The sequence below is a fragment of the Penicillium concentricum genome (assembly GCF_028827145.1).
Source record: "Penicillium concentricum strain IBT 3081 chromosome Unknown utg000001l_segment0_segment0, whole genome shotgun sequence".
NCBI lineage: Eukaryota > Fungi > Ascomycota > Eurotiomycetes > Eurotiales > Aspergillaceae > Penicillium > Penicillium concentricum.
The window spans coordinates 6172994-6192145 of record NW_026622754.1 but is presented as its reverse complement, the minus strand read 5'-3'; the positions used below and the strand labels follow the sequence as shown (position 1 = coordinate 6192145).

At 50.0% G+C, this 19152-nt stretch overlaps 7 protein-coding genes across 7 annotated transcripts; 5 read left to right on the top strand and 2 right to left on the bottom strand.

Moving 5' to 3' along the window:
- Nucleotides 1-998: 998 nt before the first annotated feature.
- On the bottom strand, nucleotides 999-4480 carry N7517_002372 (peroxidase/cytochrome P450 family protein; the record flags this gene model as incomplete). Its single annotated transcript, XM_056720102.1, has 3 exons — nucleotides 999-3607; nucleotides 3666-3907; nucleotides 3963-4480. The coding sequence occupies 3 exons, from the start codon at nucleotides 4478-4480 to the stop codon at nucleotides 999-1001; spliced, it is 3369 nt and encodes a 1122-aa protein (XP_056584237.1).
- Nucleotides 4481-6943: 2463 nt separating this feature from the next.
- On the top strand, nucleotides 6944-8990 carry N7517_002371 (T6SS phospholipase effector Tle1-like catalytic domain-containing protein; the record flags this gene model as incomplete). Its single annotated transcript, XM_056720101.1, is given in 3 exon segments — nucleotides 6944-7069; nucleotides 7120-8052; nucleotides 8067-8990. 3 exon segments carry the CDS (start codon nucleotides 6944-6946, stop codon nucleotides 8988-8990), a joined length of 1983 nt encoding a protein of 660 aa, XP_056584236.1.
- A 569-nt stretch (nucleotides 8991-9559) lies between these two features.
- N7517_002370 (uncharacterized protein) lies at nucleotides 9560-10399 on the top strand (the record flags this gene model as incomplete). The annotated part of the gene is made up of 1 exon (XM_056720100.1): nucleotides 9560-10399. One exon carries the CDS (start codon nucleotides 9560-9562, stop codon nucleotides 10397-10399), a length of 840 nt encoding a protein of 279 aa, XP_056584235.1.
- Nucleotides 10400-10600: 201 nt separating this feature from the next.
- N7517_002369 (uncharacterized protein) lies at nucleotides 10601-11446 on the top strand (the record flags this gene model as incomplete). The annotated part of the gene is made up of 1 exon (XM_056720099.1): nucleotides 10601-11446. The coding sequence occupies one exon, from the start codon at nucleotides 10601-10603 to the stop codon at nucleotides 11444-11446; it is 846 nt and encodes a 281-aa protein (XP_056584234.1).
- Nucleotides 11447-12068: 622 nt separating this feature from the next.
- On the top strand, nucleotides 12069-13750 carry N7517_002368 (flavin monoamine oxidase family protein; the record flags this gene model as incomplete). Its single annotated transcript, XM_056720098.1, has 4 exons — nucleotides 12069-12191; nucleotides 12248-12285; nucleotides 12346-12737; nucleotides 12792-13750. The coding sequence occupies 4 exons, from the start codon at nucleotides 12069-12071 to the stop codon at nucleotides 13748-13750; spliced, it is 1512 nt and encodes a 503-aa protein (XP_056584233.1).
- A 565-nt stretch (nucleotides 13751-14315) lies between these two features.
- On the bottom strand, nucleotides 14316-16144 carry N7517_002367 (homeobox domain-containing protein; the record flags this gene model as incomplete). Its single annotated transcript, XM_056720097.1, has 3 exons — nucleotides 14316-15740; nucleotides 15793-15904; nucleotides 15972-16144. The coding sequence occupies 3 exons, from the start codon at nucleotides 16142-16144 to the stop codon at nucleotides 14316-14318; spliced, it is 1710 nt and encodes a 569-aa protein (XP_056584232.1).
- A 2297-nt stretch (nucleotides 16145-18441) lies between these two features.
- On the top strand, nucleotides 18442-19089 carry N7517_002366 (putative RING finger domain protein; the record flags this gene model as incomplete). The annotated part of the gene is made up of 3 exons (XM_056720096.1): nucleotides 18442-18533; nucleotides 18677-18853; nucleotides 18906-19089. The coding sequence occupies 3 exons, from the start codon at nucleotides 18442-18444 to the stop codon at nucleotides 19087-19089; spliced, it is 453 nt and encodes a 150-aa protein (XP_056584231.1).
- Nucleotides 19090-19152: the final 63 nt, after the last annotated feature.

Here is a 19152-nt window from a genome sequence, read left to right as displayed (position 1 = left end):
AATTTTCTAGTCTGCGCGATCCCACTTTTGCGATTGGGAGAGTGCTCTCGGTGGTCTTGTATTGACTGAATTCTCACGGGTTGAAGGGTTGGCGCGAATCCCACTGCCGATCGAAGATATGGGGTCTGGTCTAATGTCTTCGTAGAGGGTGATTGTTTGGTGGATATGAGAAGAAAACAATCTGAACCCCTCCTTTGAACATACAAAACGTTTTGATTCCAGTTTGATTCAAGGACCAGTGCCTTCAGGTCTGGATTGAACATCGGAGTTGCGGACTGAACGCGAAAGCGGTGAGCAGATCCCGGACACGCGACAGCGACTTACTTGACTTCACTTCACTTTTATCGGATAGTTCCTGGAGAGATATTGTCGGAGACCACCTTTAATGTTAACTTGTCACTAATATATCCAGCCAGAAATCTCTACAACGAAAGAAGAGAAGATTATTATCATTTGTCCGGTGCCTGATATGGATAGGGAAGAGCGCGAGATCTGACAACTGTCACCTTCGTCTGCAAACAGGGACTAGGAACATGCAATCCTGATATCGATGTTGCATTTTCTTCACTGCCTCTGGGTCCCGAATGAACTTGCATCATATACCTAATAACCCCTCAGGCCTTCCATTGTGCCGTCACAAATAATACCTTCATCCATCGTCAACCCGCCAACGATCCCAACAACGTGCCCCTCCCTATATGTCACGCGAACGCGTAGAGCTGGTTGATCTTTTTGGTATTCTCTCTACCTACTCTACTGAGTCATACTCAAACCAAAAAATGAAACCAATGAACTATTCATGAACTATACACAACACTGCTATAAACAACATTGAAAGCTTCAACAATTTCTGGATATCCTGACAACCAAACAGGCCATCGAAAACAAAACAGTAAAAAAAGGCATAGAATCATAGCCAACCCCGAGTTAATTACCTCCACATAACATGACACGTCCGCAGTTTGACATAACCAGCTTCAACCAACAAACCCCAAAACTCAGGAAGACGTCGCCTTCTTCTTCTGCTCAAAGGGACCATCCCAGTGCAGCTTAAGCGACATGGGGAAGGGACAGAAAGAAGTTCCGTCAGCACGGAGGTAAACCGAGTATCCGCCCTCCTGGGAAATCTTCTTAAGCTGGCCCTGGGCACCAGGAGCACGACGAAGACCCTGCAGACGACCGACAACACGCAACATAGCAATGAGCGCAATCTTGGTGATCTGCTCGCCGAAACCGGTGGTGGGACCCTGGCCGTGGTTGATATACGAGTCAAGAGGACGGTCGAGCTTAACCTGGTTAGGCTCGGGGAAGACACTGGGATCGTGGTTTGCCTGGTTGAAGGAGGCGAAGACCTGCTGACCAGGCTGGATGGTGTAAACCTTGCCATCTTCCTCGACAGTGACAGCTTCCTTCGCCTCGCGGAAAGCGCCGAAGGTGCCGTTCAGACGAATAGCCTCGAGACAGTAGCGGTACAGCTTCTCGTCCGACTCGGCGGAGTCGGCCTTGGCGAAGCGGTTGATCTCAGCGAGATGGATCTTGTTCTCGGGCGCGGTGTAGAACTCGACGATTTGGGTGAAGACCTGGCCCTGGCTGGGGACGAGGCCGATGATTGTTGGGACGATGGCGGACCAGGTGATGTCCGAGGCGCTGGAGCCGGCTTCCTTCATGCGGCGGATAGCTTCTGTTCCGAACTCGCGGAGGGCGTTGTCGTGCGGGCGGAAGCTATCCATGATACCGGAGAAGAGACCGCTGTTTGTGTCAGCTTTGACGCTGGCCTCGACGACCTGGCCGAGCTGGGTGGAGACGGCGGAGGCGGCGCGGTTCAGGGCGTACGAGCGAGGTGCGTCGACGTCGAAGAAAAGCGCGGAGAAGATGGTCGAAAGGATCATGTACATCTCGTGCTCGGTGAAGAGACCCTGTGGGTTCTGCTCGGTCTTAAGGGGAAGGCCGAAGAGACTAGAAGCGAAGTGGACGTGGGCTAGGTTGCCGACATCGCGGGTGATATCGATCTGGTTGATCTTGCCCAGCTGGCCAACCTTCTCGGCAATCAGGCGCTCAGTGATGTCTTCGTAGAAGGTCTTGACGAGCTTGGGGAACTCCTCGGTGTTGAGAGCCTTGCCGATAGCCTCGCGCTGCTTCGTGTCAAACTCGCCCTTGCCAAAGAGCTGAGACATGGAGCGGGCCCAGCTGGGACGGAAGTCCCTCTGGTTCTCGAGGAGTAGCTTGGCATTCTGGTGGGAGGTCAGGTTGACACGAGGCTCAGTGAAGGCGGGTTTATCCCAGGAGTAGTCCTGCTCACGGCCCAGATCCTTCATGATCTTGCGGTTCTCGCTGGGGATGGTCATGGGGTAGTGGGCGTAGATGGAGTCAGGCTTATAGTGGTTGGGGAAGGCGCGCGTGGCCAGCTTATAGAAGATACAGCCCTGGTTGATGTTGAGGTCGTAGCGGCACTCGTTATAACCCCAGTTGGTCAGGTTACGGGGGTTGTAGTCAATGGTGTAGTGGCGGTCACCACGGACAAGGGCCACGGCATCGGACAGCACAGCACGGGAGATGGTGTAAGTGGGGGCGATACCGACACCAGGGATCATGGGCTCCTTGGCCTCCTCAGTGACGATACCGGTGTACAGCTCAATGAAATCGGGGTGGTCGTAGAGGTGGCGGAGGGTATTAGCGATTTCGGGGTTGGAGTTGACTTCCTCGAAAGTCTCGTAAGCCTTCAGACCGAAGTGCTTACGGAACTCGTTAAGAGAACCGACGTTCCATCTACGCGAGGCCTCGATACCGAGGATCTCGATAGAGCGCATAGCCTTGGGCACATTTCGGGGACCGAAAGAGCTGGCCACATCCTCGGTAGCATGGGTCAGGATGTTGACAAGCTCTCCGTCATCGAAGTATCCATCCGCGTTACGCTGCAGGCGGGCGAAGGTACGCTTGGCAGGATCAGCCTCGAGCATACCCTCAACCTTCTTCATACCCATCATCAGCTCAGGCATGGTGACCTCCTCGGCAGGCTTGCCCATAAGGTCATAGTAGATCTGCTCAATCCACTTCTCGTCACCCTGACTGATGGCCGAGTGCCAACGGTAGGCCAGGTTGAACTCGACAGAGCACTGGTTGCCGAGACCAGAAGGAGTGGAACCAGCCTTCTCCGCCTGAGCACGGGGATCCAAGCACCAGGTTGAGTTGGTGCGGTTCAAGTTAACAATAGTGCGCAGATAATCATACAGAGTGATGTTAATGTATAGACCGCAAGTAATAAGACGACCGGTCTGGAACAGATCCTCATCACGCTTGGCCCAGGCATTCTTGTTGTCCTCTTCGGACAGACCAGGGCGGGGCTTGCTGTAGCGACCATTCTCGTTGATCTCAGCCAGCTGGGTAACAATGTGGTTGTGGAAACGGTTCAGCATAACCAGCAGGACACCACAGGCGGCAGGAAGGGCTTGCAGACGACCCTCAGAGAAGCAATCGGGCTTCAGCCTTCCATCCTGGTGGGAACGGATCAGATCCTGTTGCTCCTTGTTATCACCGTACAAAATGGACAAGTCAAGGTAAGCAGAGGTCTTGTTGAGGTGCTGTTGGCGGTAGTCGGTCTGGAAAATATCTATGTACAAAACCCGTATATTAGCCCTGAATTATACCTTTCAGTAGAACTGACTTACCATGAATAATCAGAGAGGCCCAGTCGAAGAAAACACTGGAGACCTTGTTTGGGTGCGGAGTGAACTCCTGACGAGCAAAGAGGGTATCAAAAATCAGACCGGCGTCGGGCAATCCGCTGGGCTGGATAGTCAGAGGAGGGATGGTGCGGCAGTATGCGGTATTAGCAGCTCCCAGCCATGGAAGAGTGGGATTGTTGTTTGAGCCATCGGCCGAGCGGTACTTGTACTCATCTCCCATGTAACTATTCACGGTGTTAGCGCGCAATTACAAAACAGCTCCAATTGGGGATTTCTCACGAAAGAGGCGGGTGAGGAATTGAGTTCCATAGCTCATCCAAGAATACACTGGTGAGCTCGGTACGGTTCTTGGAGTTACCGGGCAAGTCCGCGACCATCTGGATTATGCGCTCCATCAAGTAGGTCTTATCATCAACAAGTTCACCGGAGGTTTTGCTCGCAATGAGGTCTTTGACAGTGTTGACATCACGGAATCCCAGTGACTTGATGTCATTGATGAGGCCGGACGACTTGTCGTGCTTCAAGTAGGCGCTATCGCCCGTCTGGTTGGGCAGGGGATCCTGCGAAGCGTGAATTGCTTGCGCATACTTCTCAAATACAGCAACGACCTCGGAACGCTTCACAACGTGGTTTTCGTCCTGATTAGAGGTGGACTTGCGAGTTGGCGACACCTTGGAGATGCGCTTGCTGCTCTTGTCTGTGATCTTGGGCTCGGTGTCACCATTGGACTCCTTCGGGTCCTTGGAGTCCTTGGAGTCCTTGGACCGCTTGAATTGGGTAGAGAATCTCCTTAACATTGTGAAAAATGATGCCACTAACAAGTCAGGAAAAATTAAGTAAAAGAAGAAACACAAAGTGGCTACTGAGGGCCAGATCAGGGGGGAAATAAATCAGAAGCTCGACGGTACTGTTTAAAACGAGCTGCGCGGGCGACGCAAGTCAGCTGCAGGACTGTGGAGCGTCTAAAAAGTGGCGGATTTGCTATCGCCAATAGTTGATTGACTACAGTAACAGCATTTTTGTTTTAATGGAGAGCATTAGGTCGATCTCTCGGACCTGAACCTGGTCTCTGTAACAAATATCCCAGCCCCGCATGGTACAAGCTTAGTTCCTGAGCTGAGTGGAGTTTCTATAGTGGACTCTCGATGAAGTGTCTCAATATAGTAACTGATCATCATTTATGACCTTTGGTACCTGAGAAAGGGGGATATCTGTTCTAGGATGTATACCTAGAGAATACCCTATAGTGGGAATCATAAGATTCAATATGATATGGCCGAGGTTATGTATGCATGGTATAACCCGGCAGAGCTGAAAAGTAAATCCAAATCTAGATCTATACCAGGTTCGGAAGAGCGGATGATAGGCCAATAAGTGTGAGAAAGCCGTAATACGGGACTACAAGCGAATCTATAAGCAGCGGTGTACACAGCCTGTACGAGGTCGTCCGTAGTGCAAACTGGTGCATAATGGGATCTCAAGATCGAGCTAAATCGACACCAAGTGGGGGTAAAATGCTCGGACTTTCGCTCTTTTCCGAGGCGAAAAAGAAATTCCAATATACATCAGTGGCTGGCTGGAACTGAACTTTCGAGTGTCACACCTATAATTTGCTCCAATTAGGGTTATGTTGTGTAGGAGGTGATGCTCCATATCCCGTCCGTAGCACTTGGGATGTAAGGAAGAACCCTAATGTGACAGGGAAGCAGAACTCTCCATGAAAAAAAAACCCTTTTTACTTTTTTTCTTTTGTTTTGATCGTCGTAGGTCCACTCGTGCATCCACTTACTATGCAATTAAGTGGCGAACGGGCCACTCGCGTGAACCACAATATCTCCTCTGTCATTGGCAGCTGAAATCTGCCAGTCATCACGAATTATTCAGAATCTGATCCATCTCGGGACGTCTATCCACTTTCAGGGACTTAATTGTTTGTCTTATCCTCGTGGCGTTTTTCTGCGTTTTTCTCGGTAGAACGAGAGTTTCCACGCGAATCTGACAGACGTTTGAAGCTCAGATGATCAAGATATTCTCAATCTTAGAGAACCATGGAAGGGTAATACGGCCACTCCCGCATAATCTACTCCGTATCCATGGGATGAATTATGCATAAAATGCATATCCTAGAAGTCAGCTATTATTACAAAGATCCCTTGTTCGGATGTAGATCCGAGTCTATTGGCTTCCATTTTTTTCGGGATATGAAGGATATCCCACTCTCCTTCCTCTTCGGGTATTGACAACCATTTTCAGCTTAGAACTTCACGCGGGATGACGCCTGATAAAGGTTTATACTCCAAGGTTGTATTGTATGTGATCATTGCAATCACAATCACAGTGAGACCTCGAGAAACTTTCTCAATTCCAGGAAAATGGCAAACACAAGTGGATCACGGTCCTGGGCCGTGAAGGATTGTATATCGACTACTATAGAGGGTTAGAACGGATCTGATCGCCCCAAGGCCGAACCGAGGCGACGGAACACTCAATAGGAACGCCCATCCCACCCCTTACACCCCCTACACCCCCTGAATCATTGGTGTCCAGGAGCGCTCTGTGGAGAATGATCGACAATAATGTCCCGAACACCACCTAGCATCGTCTCCTTTCAAACTCTCATAGCTCCAACCTCGATGCCAACTAAGGGCCAATGAGTACTCGCGCACGGAGCAACGAGTAAAACCTGCGCGTCTCTCTTCTAGTATCTGTTCAGCTCCATCTCACAAAATTCCAAATTCACACGCTACCCAGGTCCGGCCCGCGCAAGCCGCATCCCTCGTGCAGAACTCGAGTCAGGTTCAGCCCGGTTCGCGACAAATTTTCATATCCAGCAATGATAACCGGTGTGTCCCCATTGGATCGAATGCGCCCCCGTTAGACTCGAGGGCTTTGTGTAACCTGCATCTGCATAGATGCGAATCAGTGAATCATGTCCTCCGTACAGAAAATAATCCAAAACAAAAGGCCCTTGTGATGGGAATGTGCCAAGTCTGGGGGACCCGCCCGTCAGCCCGCTCAGGTTTGACGTATTCTTTTCACAAATCTGCAGCGATCGGCTAGTGGGTTGAATATTCTTATCCTGCCCCCCTTTCACTGGGTCTGATGTAGGACGCTGATTCGTGTAATACTAGCTGTATCCAAATGCATCAAAGCGTCATCCCAGCCTTGAGCCTTTCCCCCCTTCTCGTATATAGCCCCTTGAGGTCTTATTAGGTGTGCCTGAAGTTTCGAACTTTTTTGTCTGATTCTCATTCGGCATAATGGCTTACGGGTATGAACACCAAGCCCTATCGGGCATGCCGAAGCAGTTTGTGCTTTGCTTTGATGGTACCGGAAACAAATTCGCTGGTGACGAGTCGGATAGCAATGTGCTCAAGATCTTTCGCGTAAGTGGGACTGTGAGCCAAGCGTTTGAATAGGTGCTAAGAAGTCGCAGATGCTTGACCGCAGCAAAAGCCACCAGTACCATTACTATCAGCCAGGCATTGGCACATACGTGACATCGAAGTCGCTGACTAGCCATGGCCGAATCCAACGTATCAAGTCTGCGTATCAAAAGGCCAAGGACTCGGCGGTCGGGTCTTCCTTTGACGAGCATGTCATGGGTGGGTACAAGTTCCTGATGCGATACTATTCCCCTGGCGATGAGATCTTCTTCATCGGCTTCAGTCGTGGTTCATACATCGCACGATTTCTGGCAGAGATGCTAGACTATATCGGTTTGCTCGAAGCAGGAAACGAGGAACTGGTCCGCTTTGCATGGAAGACATTTGCCAAGTGGCAGCAGCGGTCGGACGACTCGGAAGAAGAGCGCGAAGAAAAGAAGAAGCTCTTCACATACATGAAAGCCTTCCGTGAGACTTTCAGTCGTCCTATCTCTCGTATCCGTTTCATGGGTCTCTTCGACACCGTCAACAGTGTGCCACGTTTCGAGTCTGCGTGGATGCAGCGCACCAAGTTCCCCTACACAGCACGCAGCTCGGCCAAGGTGATTCGTCATGCCGTGGGTATTGACGAGCGCCGCGCGAAGTTCCGGCAAGATCTGATCTCTGGAGCGCGCCCGAAGGAGAAGAAGAAACACCGTCGCCGCCACCATTTGCCCAAGAATCATCTGCACCTCTTCCACCAGGACCACAAAGAGAAGCCCGAGGAGAAGCCTCAGGAGGAACACCCGGACAACGTCCCTGCCATTCGGTTCAATGACAAACCCGAGGAAGAACAGCAGGAAGAAGAGAAGGACGAGCCCGAGTTCAAAGATCCCAGATGGGGCCCCAGTACTGGAGAGACATATTACCACACCGAGCGCCGTGCCTCGCACCACCCAGCTCCAAACAGCACCTCGCAACCCCCCCCCGCGCTGGTAGCGAAAGTGGGACAATGAAGCCCGACACATACCGCGCACGCTCTCCCCGACTCAGCCTCGCAGTGCCGAAGGCATCCATGGACGATCTCCATTCAGTGCGAAGCAAAGAGTCCTTCCACAGTCTGCACTCCAACACCCTCTCGGTGCAAGTTCCAGTCATAGAGGCTGATTCGAGCGATGACGAAGACGACCAAGACATCCACGAGGTCTGGTTCCCGGGTTGCCACGCAGATATCGGCGGCGGGTGGACGCTCTCAGACGGCGAGTCATGGGCTCTCAGCCACGCGCCGCTCGTGTGGATGACGCAGGAAGCGCAGAAAGCCGGACTCGAGCTGGATGAGCGCAAGATGAAGCAGTTCCAGTGTCTGGAGGAATATGATGGTGATTACAGCCCGATCCGGGAAGAGATCAATGCCCGACGGCCGAGTCGGTGCGTTGAGCCTCATGCCGAGAACGAAGATGCTTTCCGCTCTATACCTAATGAGAAGGAACGGTCTGCTGCTAGTCGCGACTTCTGGCATGCGCTGCATACTTCCAGTACGAAGGGGCTGCTGCATGACTGCCTGATGTTCAACCAGGGTATTCCTACTATGTCGGTTATCACGTGGCGCATCATGGAATGGTTGCCGTTCCGTCGTATGGATCTGCAGCCGGATGGGTCGTGGAAGCCGATTAGTTGGCCGTTGCCTCGTGGTGAGGTGCGGGATGTTCCGCATAATGCTGAGATCCACGTTTCTGCTATCCGGCGTATGCAGGCGGATCCTAAATACCGCCCTGGTAATGTAATTGTTGGTGGGGGTGGTCGTGGTATACGTGTTGCACCGGAGGAGTATGGTATGGGTGAGTGGGTGGTGTTCAAGCATGAAGGTGATGTGGTGCGGGAGACTTATGTCCGCAAGCACGTCTCCAAGTGCAAGGAGGGCGAGGAAAAGACCAACCCTTGAGATATCCCTGTCATTCTTTTGCATTTTGTTCATATGCCATTGGCTTGGCCTTTTCTATACTGTTTAATAAGTAATTTGGAGGAATTGTATCAAATGTTATGTATCTGGTGTCACCAACTCCGTAGAGCTGTCTAAAATCCTGCGGTCGATATCAAAATTGCCTTGAATGTCACCGGGCTCTATACAAATCGTAGAGTCTAGCCTGGACTATTCTTCCCATTCCTGCCACTTCTATAGCTCATTATTATACCCCTAGTTCTAAAACCGGGAAAGGATCTATTGGAAAGACATTTGGAAAGACATTTGGAAAGACGCCTAAAAGGACATCTGAAAGACATCTGAAAGACATCTGAAGCACATATTCTATATTTACATAGTACATACCTAATTATGAAGTTACCTCAAGCTCGGGTCCTTTGTGCTTATACTACCCAAATCATAATGACATACCTTTGATATTGTAGTTATAATTATGACCTAGAGGTTAGGCGAATATTTAAACCATCAAGACAAAATTGAGATAAATATGTGCTAGATACTACACATTCTCTAGACAAAAAGACTGCAAGATGACCGAACCTAATTGCCAAAATGTCCCTAATGGGGGCCTGGGTGATATATGCCTACCTTCCACAACGAGGAGATATCAATATCAAGGAAAGAATCACTATGACCAACTCCTCCTACATCTTCAAATCCAATTTATCGACAATCCTACTCTCGATAACGAATACGTTGTTTTTGATATCGACAGTGCCACTTTCCAGCGGGACTTCGACCTCGACCTCGACCCAGAAGAAGGTCTTATCAAGTCTGTCCGTATATCATTCGAAAAAGAAAAAAACACTTTGATCGCCAAACTGGTGACACCAGCGCATACCAACGCGGGTGTTGCTCTACGCGACGCTGTTGTGGATGCTTTACGCCCTATGAAGCTAGAGAAAGCATTAATGAGCGCGGCAGAAGTTCCACACACACATCCCCAAGGAGTGAAACAGCCGGACGTCGGTTGGGTCCGAAGGAGGTATCCTAGGAGGACCACAGTAGTCGTAGAAATTGCGGTTTCCGAGTCTCTGGCTCGCTTGCGTCGGGATGTGGACATGTGGGTAGATCCTGCGCGAGGGAACGTCAACATCGCGTTGGCAATGAAAATCAATCGAAGAAAGCCAGAGATCAAACTCGAAAAATACGAATGGGATACCATCAAGCAGAAACCCTGCCGAACTCAGAACATTCTCATTCAAGAAACCGATGGCCAAGTCAGAGTTTCCGGGTCCCCGCTCATCATCCCTTTTGAGCTTCTTATCGGAAGAGCACCCTCATCGCCAGTGGAAACCGACATAGAAATTGTCGAGGAAGCTCTATGTGAAATCGCTAGTATTGTTTGGACAGGTCAGGGGTTCGAGTAAAGGTGGTTCTCCGATTCTAGGATTCTGGGCCTTGGCTCACTTTTTTTTCCTTTTCACATCTTCGACCTCACTACTATCATTTCGGAACTTCCCCTTTTTCTTTCACTTGGCAGGTCCAAGAGTTTTCTCCTTTTACTATGATGCGAGGGTAAATCGCGCTTACCCCCTTTTCTCTTTATTTCTTTACGAAGACCTGAAGAGATGCGCAACGAATCCGGGACCAACTCCGGGGGTGTCCCCGAAAAGGAGGACGTCATGATCACTTTTTCCTCTGAACCACAGGCACCACCCCGGACACGATCCCCTTTGGCCCGACCACATCTCCGCTCTCGATCACTGGCTGGAATCCCGGGAATGCCGTCAATGACGCGCGCTTATTCTTCCCCAGGGCTGGACTCCCAAGGTCGTTATATCTTCGTCAATGGCCGCGATGCAAAACGATATCCCCTGATGCGCCCTGACGATTACATCGAATCCCGCATGGGTTCTCTCAACATCTCAGAAACTATCTCCGAGAACGCAGAATTAGAAACCATTCCCAAATCGCCACAGCCAGCCTCGTCTCCCGTCCTGATGGCGCAAACTTTCCCCCGCATCGGTCGCCTGCGTCCGACTTCACCCCTTCCTTTCCAGACCCCCATCAGCCCTTCCTTACATTCCTCACCCATTCTGGGCTCCAAATACAACGAATCTTATCCCGGCCCATCTGGCTCCGTTTCCTCCATCTCCGTCCCCTCAACTCCAACCAGCCTTCGCTCGCGAAGCCCCAGCATTTCGTCTCTGGAAACAATACCCGACGTCCCCGACGCTGAGAATGAGGCCCTTGAAGAGGATCGCATCGCGGAGTTGAAAGCCGCGGCTGATGCAGCTGACGCCGCAACCAATGCCAACCGACGGCGCGGGGCATCCGATGCGCCCAACTCATTCAGCACAATGCGCGGGGGTTCGGGCGGATACGCAGCCCGGAACGATAAGCGCAAGCGATGGAGTGTCTGTGGTGCCGAGCGACGGCAGGATCTCGACCTGGAGACCATCTGGGAAGACTGAAGGGTATTTCTCAGTCTAATACGAGTCTACCCGATCTCCGCGCCTCGTTTACAACCAAGCACCCCCATGTGCTCCAACATTGTCTCACGGAGTTGATCTCCACTGCTTCTTTATCGGCTTTCTTTTACTCGGCGCTTTGCTCCGTTCTCTTGACTTTCCTTGATACCCTTCCATTACCTCCGATCCGTACATATCCGTCGCCTGTTTCTCGTTTCAAAAAGCGCTTTCGTCATGGAGTTCTACGGCAGTGACAGTGGTCCTTACAATGTCCCCGCTTCTAGCGGCTTAGGAGGTTCGACCAGGCGCATGGTTTCTTTTTTTTTTTTTTTGTATCTATTATGCTGGTCATAACTGAGCTCGATCTGATTTTGCCGAGCATTTATTTGACCCGGCATCTGCGATGTCTTTTAGACTCGCTCAATTCAATCCAATACCAAAATAATATGTCCATAACTAGTAGATCTATTGTAACTGTTGGAAGTAGCTCGATAAGAGCCCTAGTGGCTCCGGGGTGATAACGGTAACCAATCATTCGACCTCGGCAGCACCGCCCAATGACATCCAGAATCTTCACATGTTCATGTTCATTTTACCTATACAGATCGCAAGTTGATTTTTGACCATGGCAAGTCCACACATCGGCATCATCGGCGCAGGTATTTCAGGCCTTCGCTGCGCCGACATCCTCATCCAAAATGGCGCCCGAGTAACAATCCTAGAAGCAAGAGATCGCATTGGCGGGAGAGTATGTCTTCCTTGTACTGCAGGAGCCAAGTCATTTTTTTAACTTTCATCGGTTAGGTACACCAATCAACAGTTGGAGACCATGTGGTGGATCTGTATGTACCCCTGCATGATAGTTTGATTTGGAAGTATACACCAGCTAACCATCAACCCAGAGGCCCCAATTGGATACATGGCGCGGGCGAGAACCCTATCATGACCATAGCGGAAGAAACGGGAACCGTCATGTATGATCCCGAGGGTGGCAGACATATCTCCTACTCGCGAGACGGCCACCCGATCAACGACGAAGTGAGCGCTAAAGTCCAGGACTTTGTATGGACTACTATAGCCGAAGCCTTCAAATACAGCAATCACAACGGAGAAAGTATCCCCGTCGAGCGAAGTCTGTTCGATTTCTTCTGCGATCGAGTCCAGAAAACGACCTTCTCAGATGAAGAGAAACAGCTCTGTCTCGATGCCTGTAAGCTCTGGGGTGCATATGTCGGCGACCAAGTTGACAAGCAGAGCTTGAAATTCTTCCGTCTGGAAGAATGCGTTGATGGGAGTATGTATAGCAAATCGGCCCCGGCTGCATAACAGACCTCTAATATCCATCCAGGCAACTTCGTCGTGGCATCTACATACAAGCGTATCCTAGAACACGTCGCCAAAACCGCCGTTGAAAAAGCCGACATCCGTCTCAACGAACCAGTCACAAACATCACCACACCACCTCGCCAATCCGACACAAAACACAAAGTATCCGTAACAACAGCCACAGGAACAATCTACAACTTCGACGAAGTAGTCGTAACCTGTCCACTGGGCTGGCTGAAACAAAACACCTCAGCATTCACACCCCCTCTCCCACCCCGTCTTGAACAAGCAATCAACAACATCTCCTACGGCCGACTCGAAAAAGTCTACGTGACATTCCCACGGGCATTCTGGCACACCAACACCTCAACAACGCCAACCCAAACACCCAACACCGTCTTCGCCCAATTCCTCACCCCATCTTACACAACCCACCCAGAAAACATAGAATGGAACCAAGAATGTCTCTCCCTCGCCTCTCTCCCCTCTCCACACGCCCACCCAACCCTCCTCTTCTACACATACGGCTCAAGCGGCGCAGAGATAATAAACCGTCTTTCGGGATATGGGCCCTCATCACCCGAATACAGAGACTCCCTAATCTCAACACTACAACCCTTCTACTCCCGACTCCCCGGGTACAGCGCCGAGAGCCCGGACTGTGTGCCGGTTGCGCTGCTGGCCACGCAGTGGCAGAAGGATGTGTATGCTGGGAATGGGTCGTATTGTAATTTCCAGGTTGGGGTTGAGGAGGCGGATACCGATATTGAGGTTATGAGATCTGGGGATGGGAGTGGGGAGACTAGGGGTCTTTGGTTTGCGGGGGAGCACACGGCGCCGTTTGTGGCGCTTGGGACTACTACTGGGGCGTTTTGGAGTGGGGAGAGGATTGCGAAGATGGTTTGTCGTGAGATTGGGATTGGGGAGGTTGGTGGGATGGGGGTTAAGGATGATTTTTTGCCTTCTGCGGATGGGTCTTGATTAGGGGGTTGTATGATTGTTATGTGAGGAGTTGGTAAAGATAGATTTGGATGGTGTTATGTGTTTAGATGGTTTTTGAAGAATTATAGCTTGGAAGCATAGAGTGATAGAGAGATAGAAACACTACGTGGTTATAAATGATATGTGTCGATTGTACAATGGACCCAGCAAGTCGAACATTTTGATTCATACTTAAATAATGTATTTCAGGTCGTTGGATTCGTTCAAGGATTAGTATCTTTCTCGGGATTCGCTTTCACATTTGTTCAACCAAAGGCCCCGGAAGACCAGACAGGTCCGAGTAAAGCAGACGAAAAGATAAAGAACCATGTAGATCCAGATGCATAAGAGATGCAAAGAAAGAAAAAAAGAAGCCCGAATAAAGTATATCATGGACAAGGTTCACGTGACAGTGGCAAAGACCGCTTGCAAGCACACATCAGGACAATAAAAAAAAATACAGGGCTCCGAACAAAGAAAAATCAGTATCACAAAGGAAAATGATAAATAAAAAGATGCACAGGCAATGGCGCTTCGGAATATCAATGTATCAATCATGCATCCCTTATCGCCAGGCCCCCTGGCTTAACGACAGGAGACCCTGCACACAGTCCAGGTCATCTTCTTGACTATCCCCCGCGCCACCGGCCATGAAAGCTGAGACTTCTGCACTCAGTTCTGGCGGGGCTTTGCCCTGTGAGCCGGTCTGAAGTGGTCGATTGCGTTTGCCGTTGGTCGAGATGCCGAGACCGCGATTACGGTTCGCATCGCGGAGGACCGGTCGTGGGATGTGTGAAGTGTTGCGACGACGAATATTCGTCGCTCGTGTGCCTGGAACCCAGTTTTCTTTATCAGAGTCACCGGGGTCTTGTTCCAGATCCGGCTTGCCGGATTTGGAAAATAGAGGCTTGGACAGCTTGGATGGGTTCATGTTCGCCTTGTTCCGGCCTGTCTCCAGTCGTCCTAGAGATGAAACAGTGCGAGCGAGCTTCCGTCTCTTCTCTCCCATGGACTGAGAGATTGGTGTGTTTGGGTCGCCGTGGGCAGCGAGACCGTGCCGCCCCGAGGCACTCCGGGGTAATGAGCGCTGGCTGCGAGATTGGAAGAGACCCGGAGAACCGTTTTGCCCGCTGGTTGGTGTTGATAGTGCACTTCTGGCGTCTGTGTCACAGAATGATTCCCAGTTACGTGGATCGCGAGAGCGACCGAAAGCCCGATCTTTCTCGGCAACACCTGCCCGCGGCGTGGCTGGGAAGACGGCGCTGCTGCTCCGTCGCAGACTAGACATCTTTGTTCGGCGAACGGAGAACATCGCCACGCGATTCTTGGATGGTGATGGTTCGTCTTCTCCGCGGATTACTGCCTTTCCATCCGATGACATCGCGATGCGCAAGGCGTTGCGGCCCTTGGGCGGCGATGGCGTTAGCTCGCCCTCTTTCCGTAACAAAGCCTCTCCATCAAACGACATCGACAAACGCAGCGATGGGGGTGACTTGGTAGGTGTGGTTTGTACGGTTTGTGCGGTTTGTGTGGTTGCTGCCTGCTGCTCATATTCTCCCTCGCCCCGGATATCCGACACTGAACGTTTCCTTTTTGGTACCTGCAGAAGCGAGTCTTCGGAGTGGTCATTCACCAGTTGGGAAAACTCTTCCTGTGTGGTGGGCGGAGTTTCCTCCGCAGCCTCTGTTGCCACGCTTGTTTGAGTGCTCTGGGGCAGCTCATGTTCATCTTTATCTTCAGTCACTGGGTCCGAATCATCTGAGAAGTGCAACAGCCCCCCGTGCCACGGTTTTGATGCCATTTCCTCGCGGTGGTCGTTGATGTCAAACTGCTCTGCCCCACTTGAAGATCCCGGCTCCGTCGACGCGTTATCATCACTCAAAGGCTGACCCGATGAATCGACCATGCCCGACCGCGGGGCGAGTAATTCGTGAGGCTGGAGGGGTTTGGATTTCCGACGGTCGTTCTGGCGGCGATTTTGGAACCAAATCTGTGAGCCAGTTAGAAGTGGTTTTTGTGCGTGAACTCTTGGCATCGCATACTTGAACCTCTTTCTCGCCGAGTGAGACGCGGTTCACGATACTCGTGCGGGCTGCTTTGTCTGGTTTAGGGTTTTGTTGGTATTCGGATTCAAGGACTGCGTGATCCTCCGGACTGTAAAATCGTTCATATCGGGTTAACTGACGCGTTCATAGTATGGACTGCAACCATAACAGCATACCTAGTTCGACGTCGCTTTTGGCGGGCTAACAGTTTATTGTCGACACGAGGAGGGAGGTTTTGTGTGAGAGTCTTTTGCGAATGCACGAGGAAAGCGTAGTTGAGAGGATTGGAGTCGGTGGCCGGGAGAGAGGGCGAGGATGAGATCGCCACCGAAGGCTCCGGATCAGACATGATACTTAAGAGAGCATGGAGGGGTTGGGAGGGTAGAGAGAAAGAGACAGGAACACCAGATCACCACAATAGTAAAATAAAAAAAAGACAAAAGACAGAGGATGGAAAAGCCGTGAGGCTGGCATGCAGAAAACGGTATCAAATCGCGTCGCGGTGTGGACGCGGAGTAGAAAGAACGTGGCCCGCGCTAGTAACAAAGTGCTCCTCCGAGGTACCTGGTACTTGGACACACGAATCTTTCTTTAATTTGATTTGATCTTATCCTTTTTAAGTCTACATTATTATATATTCGAGTCCTCCGAATCCTAATTTTGTATTTGTCTATATTGACGCGTTGGGCTGGTAGACGTTTGGGCCCACACTTGGTATGAGGTTGCAGTAGTCTATACAGTTATCTAGGTGAAGCGCGAAGCGTGTCCTCGCGTTCGATATAGGCATATTTGAAATTCTCGAACTGAATCATAGAGGGATATACCATGCCATATTGCCTTCTTTGCCTTCACCCTGTGAGCGCCCAACGCGTGGTTACGCGCCCTCACGTGACCCCACGAGGAAGAATTGCACGTGGTGGAATGTGATCTCCCGGATGATTTTTGCAAGGAGTACATACTAATTAGTTAAAGAAATGAGATCCCATATTGCTCATGTTCTCAGAGAGGGCATGAGCTCCTAACTGTAATACATCTAGTGCGCAGTGGGTCACCGGTGAAGTAGAACGTAGAACCCCATATGTATTTCAGAGCAAAGAGCTTCAAATGTAGCCAATGACATATTGGTAAACCGGAATAGTCGGATTTGAACATATCTACATATGTACCTAGGTACCTAGGTACCTAGGTACTCCGTACATATATGTCTATGGGTAACCCCTTGGACCTGAGGAAATCCAAACGGGTCTTGGGGAAAATCAGTTCCATGGGCCTGGCACAGTCCCATTGGTCGTGTTTACTTTTATATATCTATATTTGACCTCACATTGATCTTTATAATCCCAGGGTTTATTAAAAAAGAAGCAAAAAAAAAAAAAAAGGGCTGACTCTTTCGTTGTATTCGACTTCATAGATCGACTATGCATGTACTCAGTATAGACCGCTTCGACCACAAATTCACCCAATGAGCATTCCTACGTTTGATCGACACCCTATAAGCAGCTACTTAGAGCCCCTACTTTATAAATGATCACAGTGGGGCGCATGCTTACTGGCTATGTCATCGGTTCTGATGTCCATCTCCATCCCGTCTACCAAGCCGAGTGTGCGTATTAAGAAACCAATAGTATTCACTTTCGGTAGACGCACGCTGAGCAAGCCACACGAAAAAGTGACATAACACATATGCATGACACCAGATCTGCAACTACTAGAGAAAAGTGTATCTGCAACCAATGTAGAGTATGCAGGTTGATAAGTGCATACAGCTATAGCACCTTCAGTTTGAGCTGTAACTCTATAGCCTTTATTAGCCTTTCTACCCTTCATATTACTGAGTGAATAGATGTAGATCTAGACCCTAATAGTCCCGAGAAATAAAGTAGGAGTCTAGAATACCAGAAAAGAGTGAAACACTACCTAGAATCTTCGAAGAATGTGTCCATCTACGATACGACCCTTGCAATGATAAAGTAGGGAGGCGCATTAGTCTTGGCTTTAAAACGGTGTCATCTGCCACATTGCGATGGGATTCCCGAACTAATTCTAAAATACGAACAAAAGCTAATAGACGAATACTAGACGAATAATAGTTCAGAGGATATCTACTCCGTACTTTGTATCTCTCAAATCCCCGTGCAACGGAAGGACAATCCAGCCGATCAACATTCCCCCCCTTTCATTTCATAATGATGATTGGTTCGATACACTGCTCAATGCCTAAGAAAATTGTAGTAAATAGCAAAAGCAATTAATAGCTCGTATGATCCACGCTCTTCCCCGCTCGACGCTTGGACATGGAGATCATCCCCAGATTGATATTCCTTGTGCATTTACAATTCTGGTCTTCTTTGGATTTTGATTTCAGACATCTAGTTTAGGATTCACTTTCGACTCTGACTGGTATTACGACACTTTTGGTTTCTTTCTATCTTTTTTTTTTTTTTGGAAAGATCTAGTCTCTTATACGATCTAACTTCCTGAACCAGTGCGGCGACCCGGTTGTGACACTCACCTTTAGCTTGTGATCGCTACCAATTTAGGATCAACTTTTGAGTGCGGTCTTTTATCTCACTTTCGACCTTGGTCACTATCTCATCCACGCGACTCTGACCCGTTCGTGCAACAGAGGATTCTGGACTCGAAGAGATGGCAGAAGACACCAAATTGAAGAAGAACCATATGGCGATCGTCTTAGGCATCGGACTTGGGGTAGTGCTACTCATCGTGCTTAGTTTGATGTGAGTGAGATTCAATTATTTGGAGCTTATGTGTATTATTGCATGTCATCTCTTGTGTCCCCTCCATCCGCCCCATTCCCACCGATACATTCCCTCCGTCGGTACATAAACCATGTCCATCTCATCCTAACTGTACCATCCAGTCTGACAATACTCATCAACCGCCGGGACAGACAATCATTCCTGAGATCAAGGAAAAATCCCAGTGAGCGGTTGCGCAAGTTGGACAAGGTCTCGCCAACTTGTACGCTCGAGAAATGGTGGACAACCACAAAGGGAAATCTTGGACTGTCTGAGGCCGTCGATGGACAATTCGTTTGGTATGTTTTTACCATGCTTTGCTGGTAGAGTGGTGGCTGACATTCTGTTCAGCGCCGTTTGTTTGGAGCAAGTAGACCGCACGCAAGAGATTCGCGAACTGCGATGCTTGCACGTTTTCCACCGGGAATGCTTGGAGAAGTGGTTCTTGGGAGACCACTTCAATTGCCCGCTGTGTCACCGGGCCTATTTTGTGGCCGACACACCTCCCCGTAACGATTATGTGTGGATGGTATGACCAGATACCACCCAGCGATCGGAGGGTGTTCTACGATAACGACGTAATGAATGAATCTTTTGG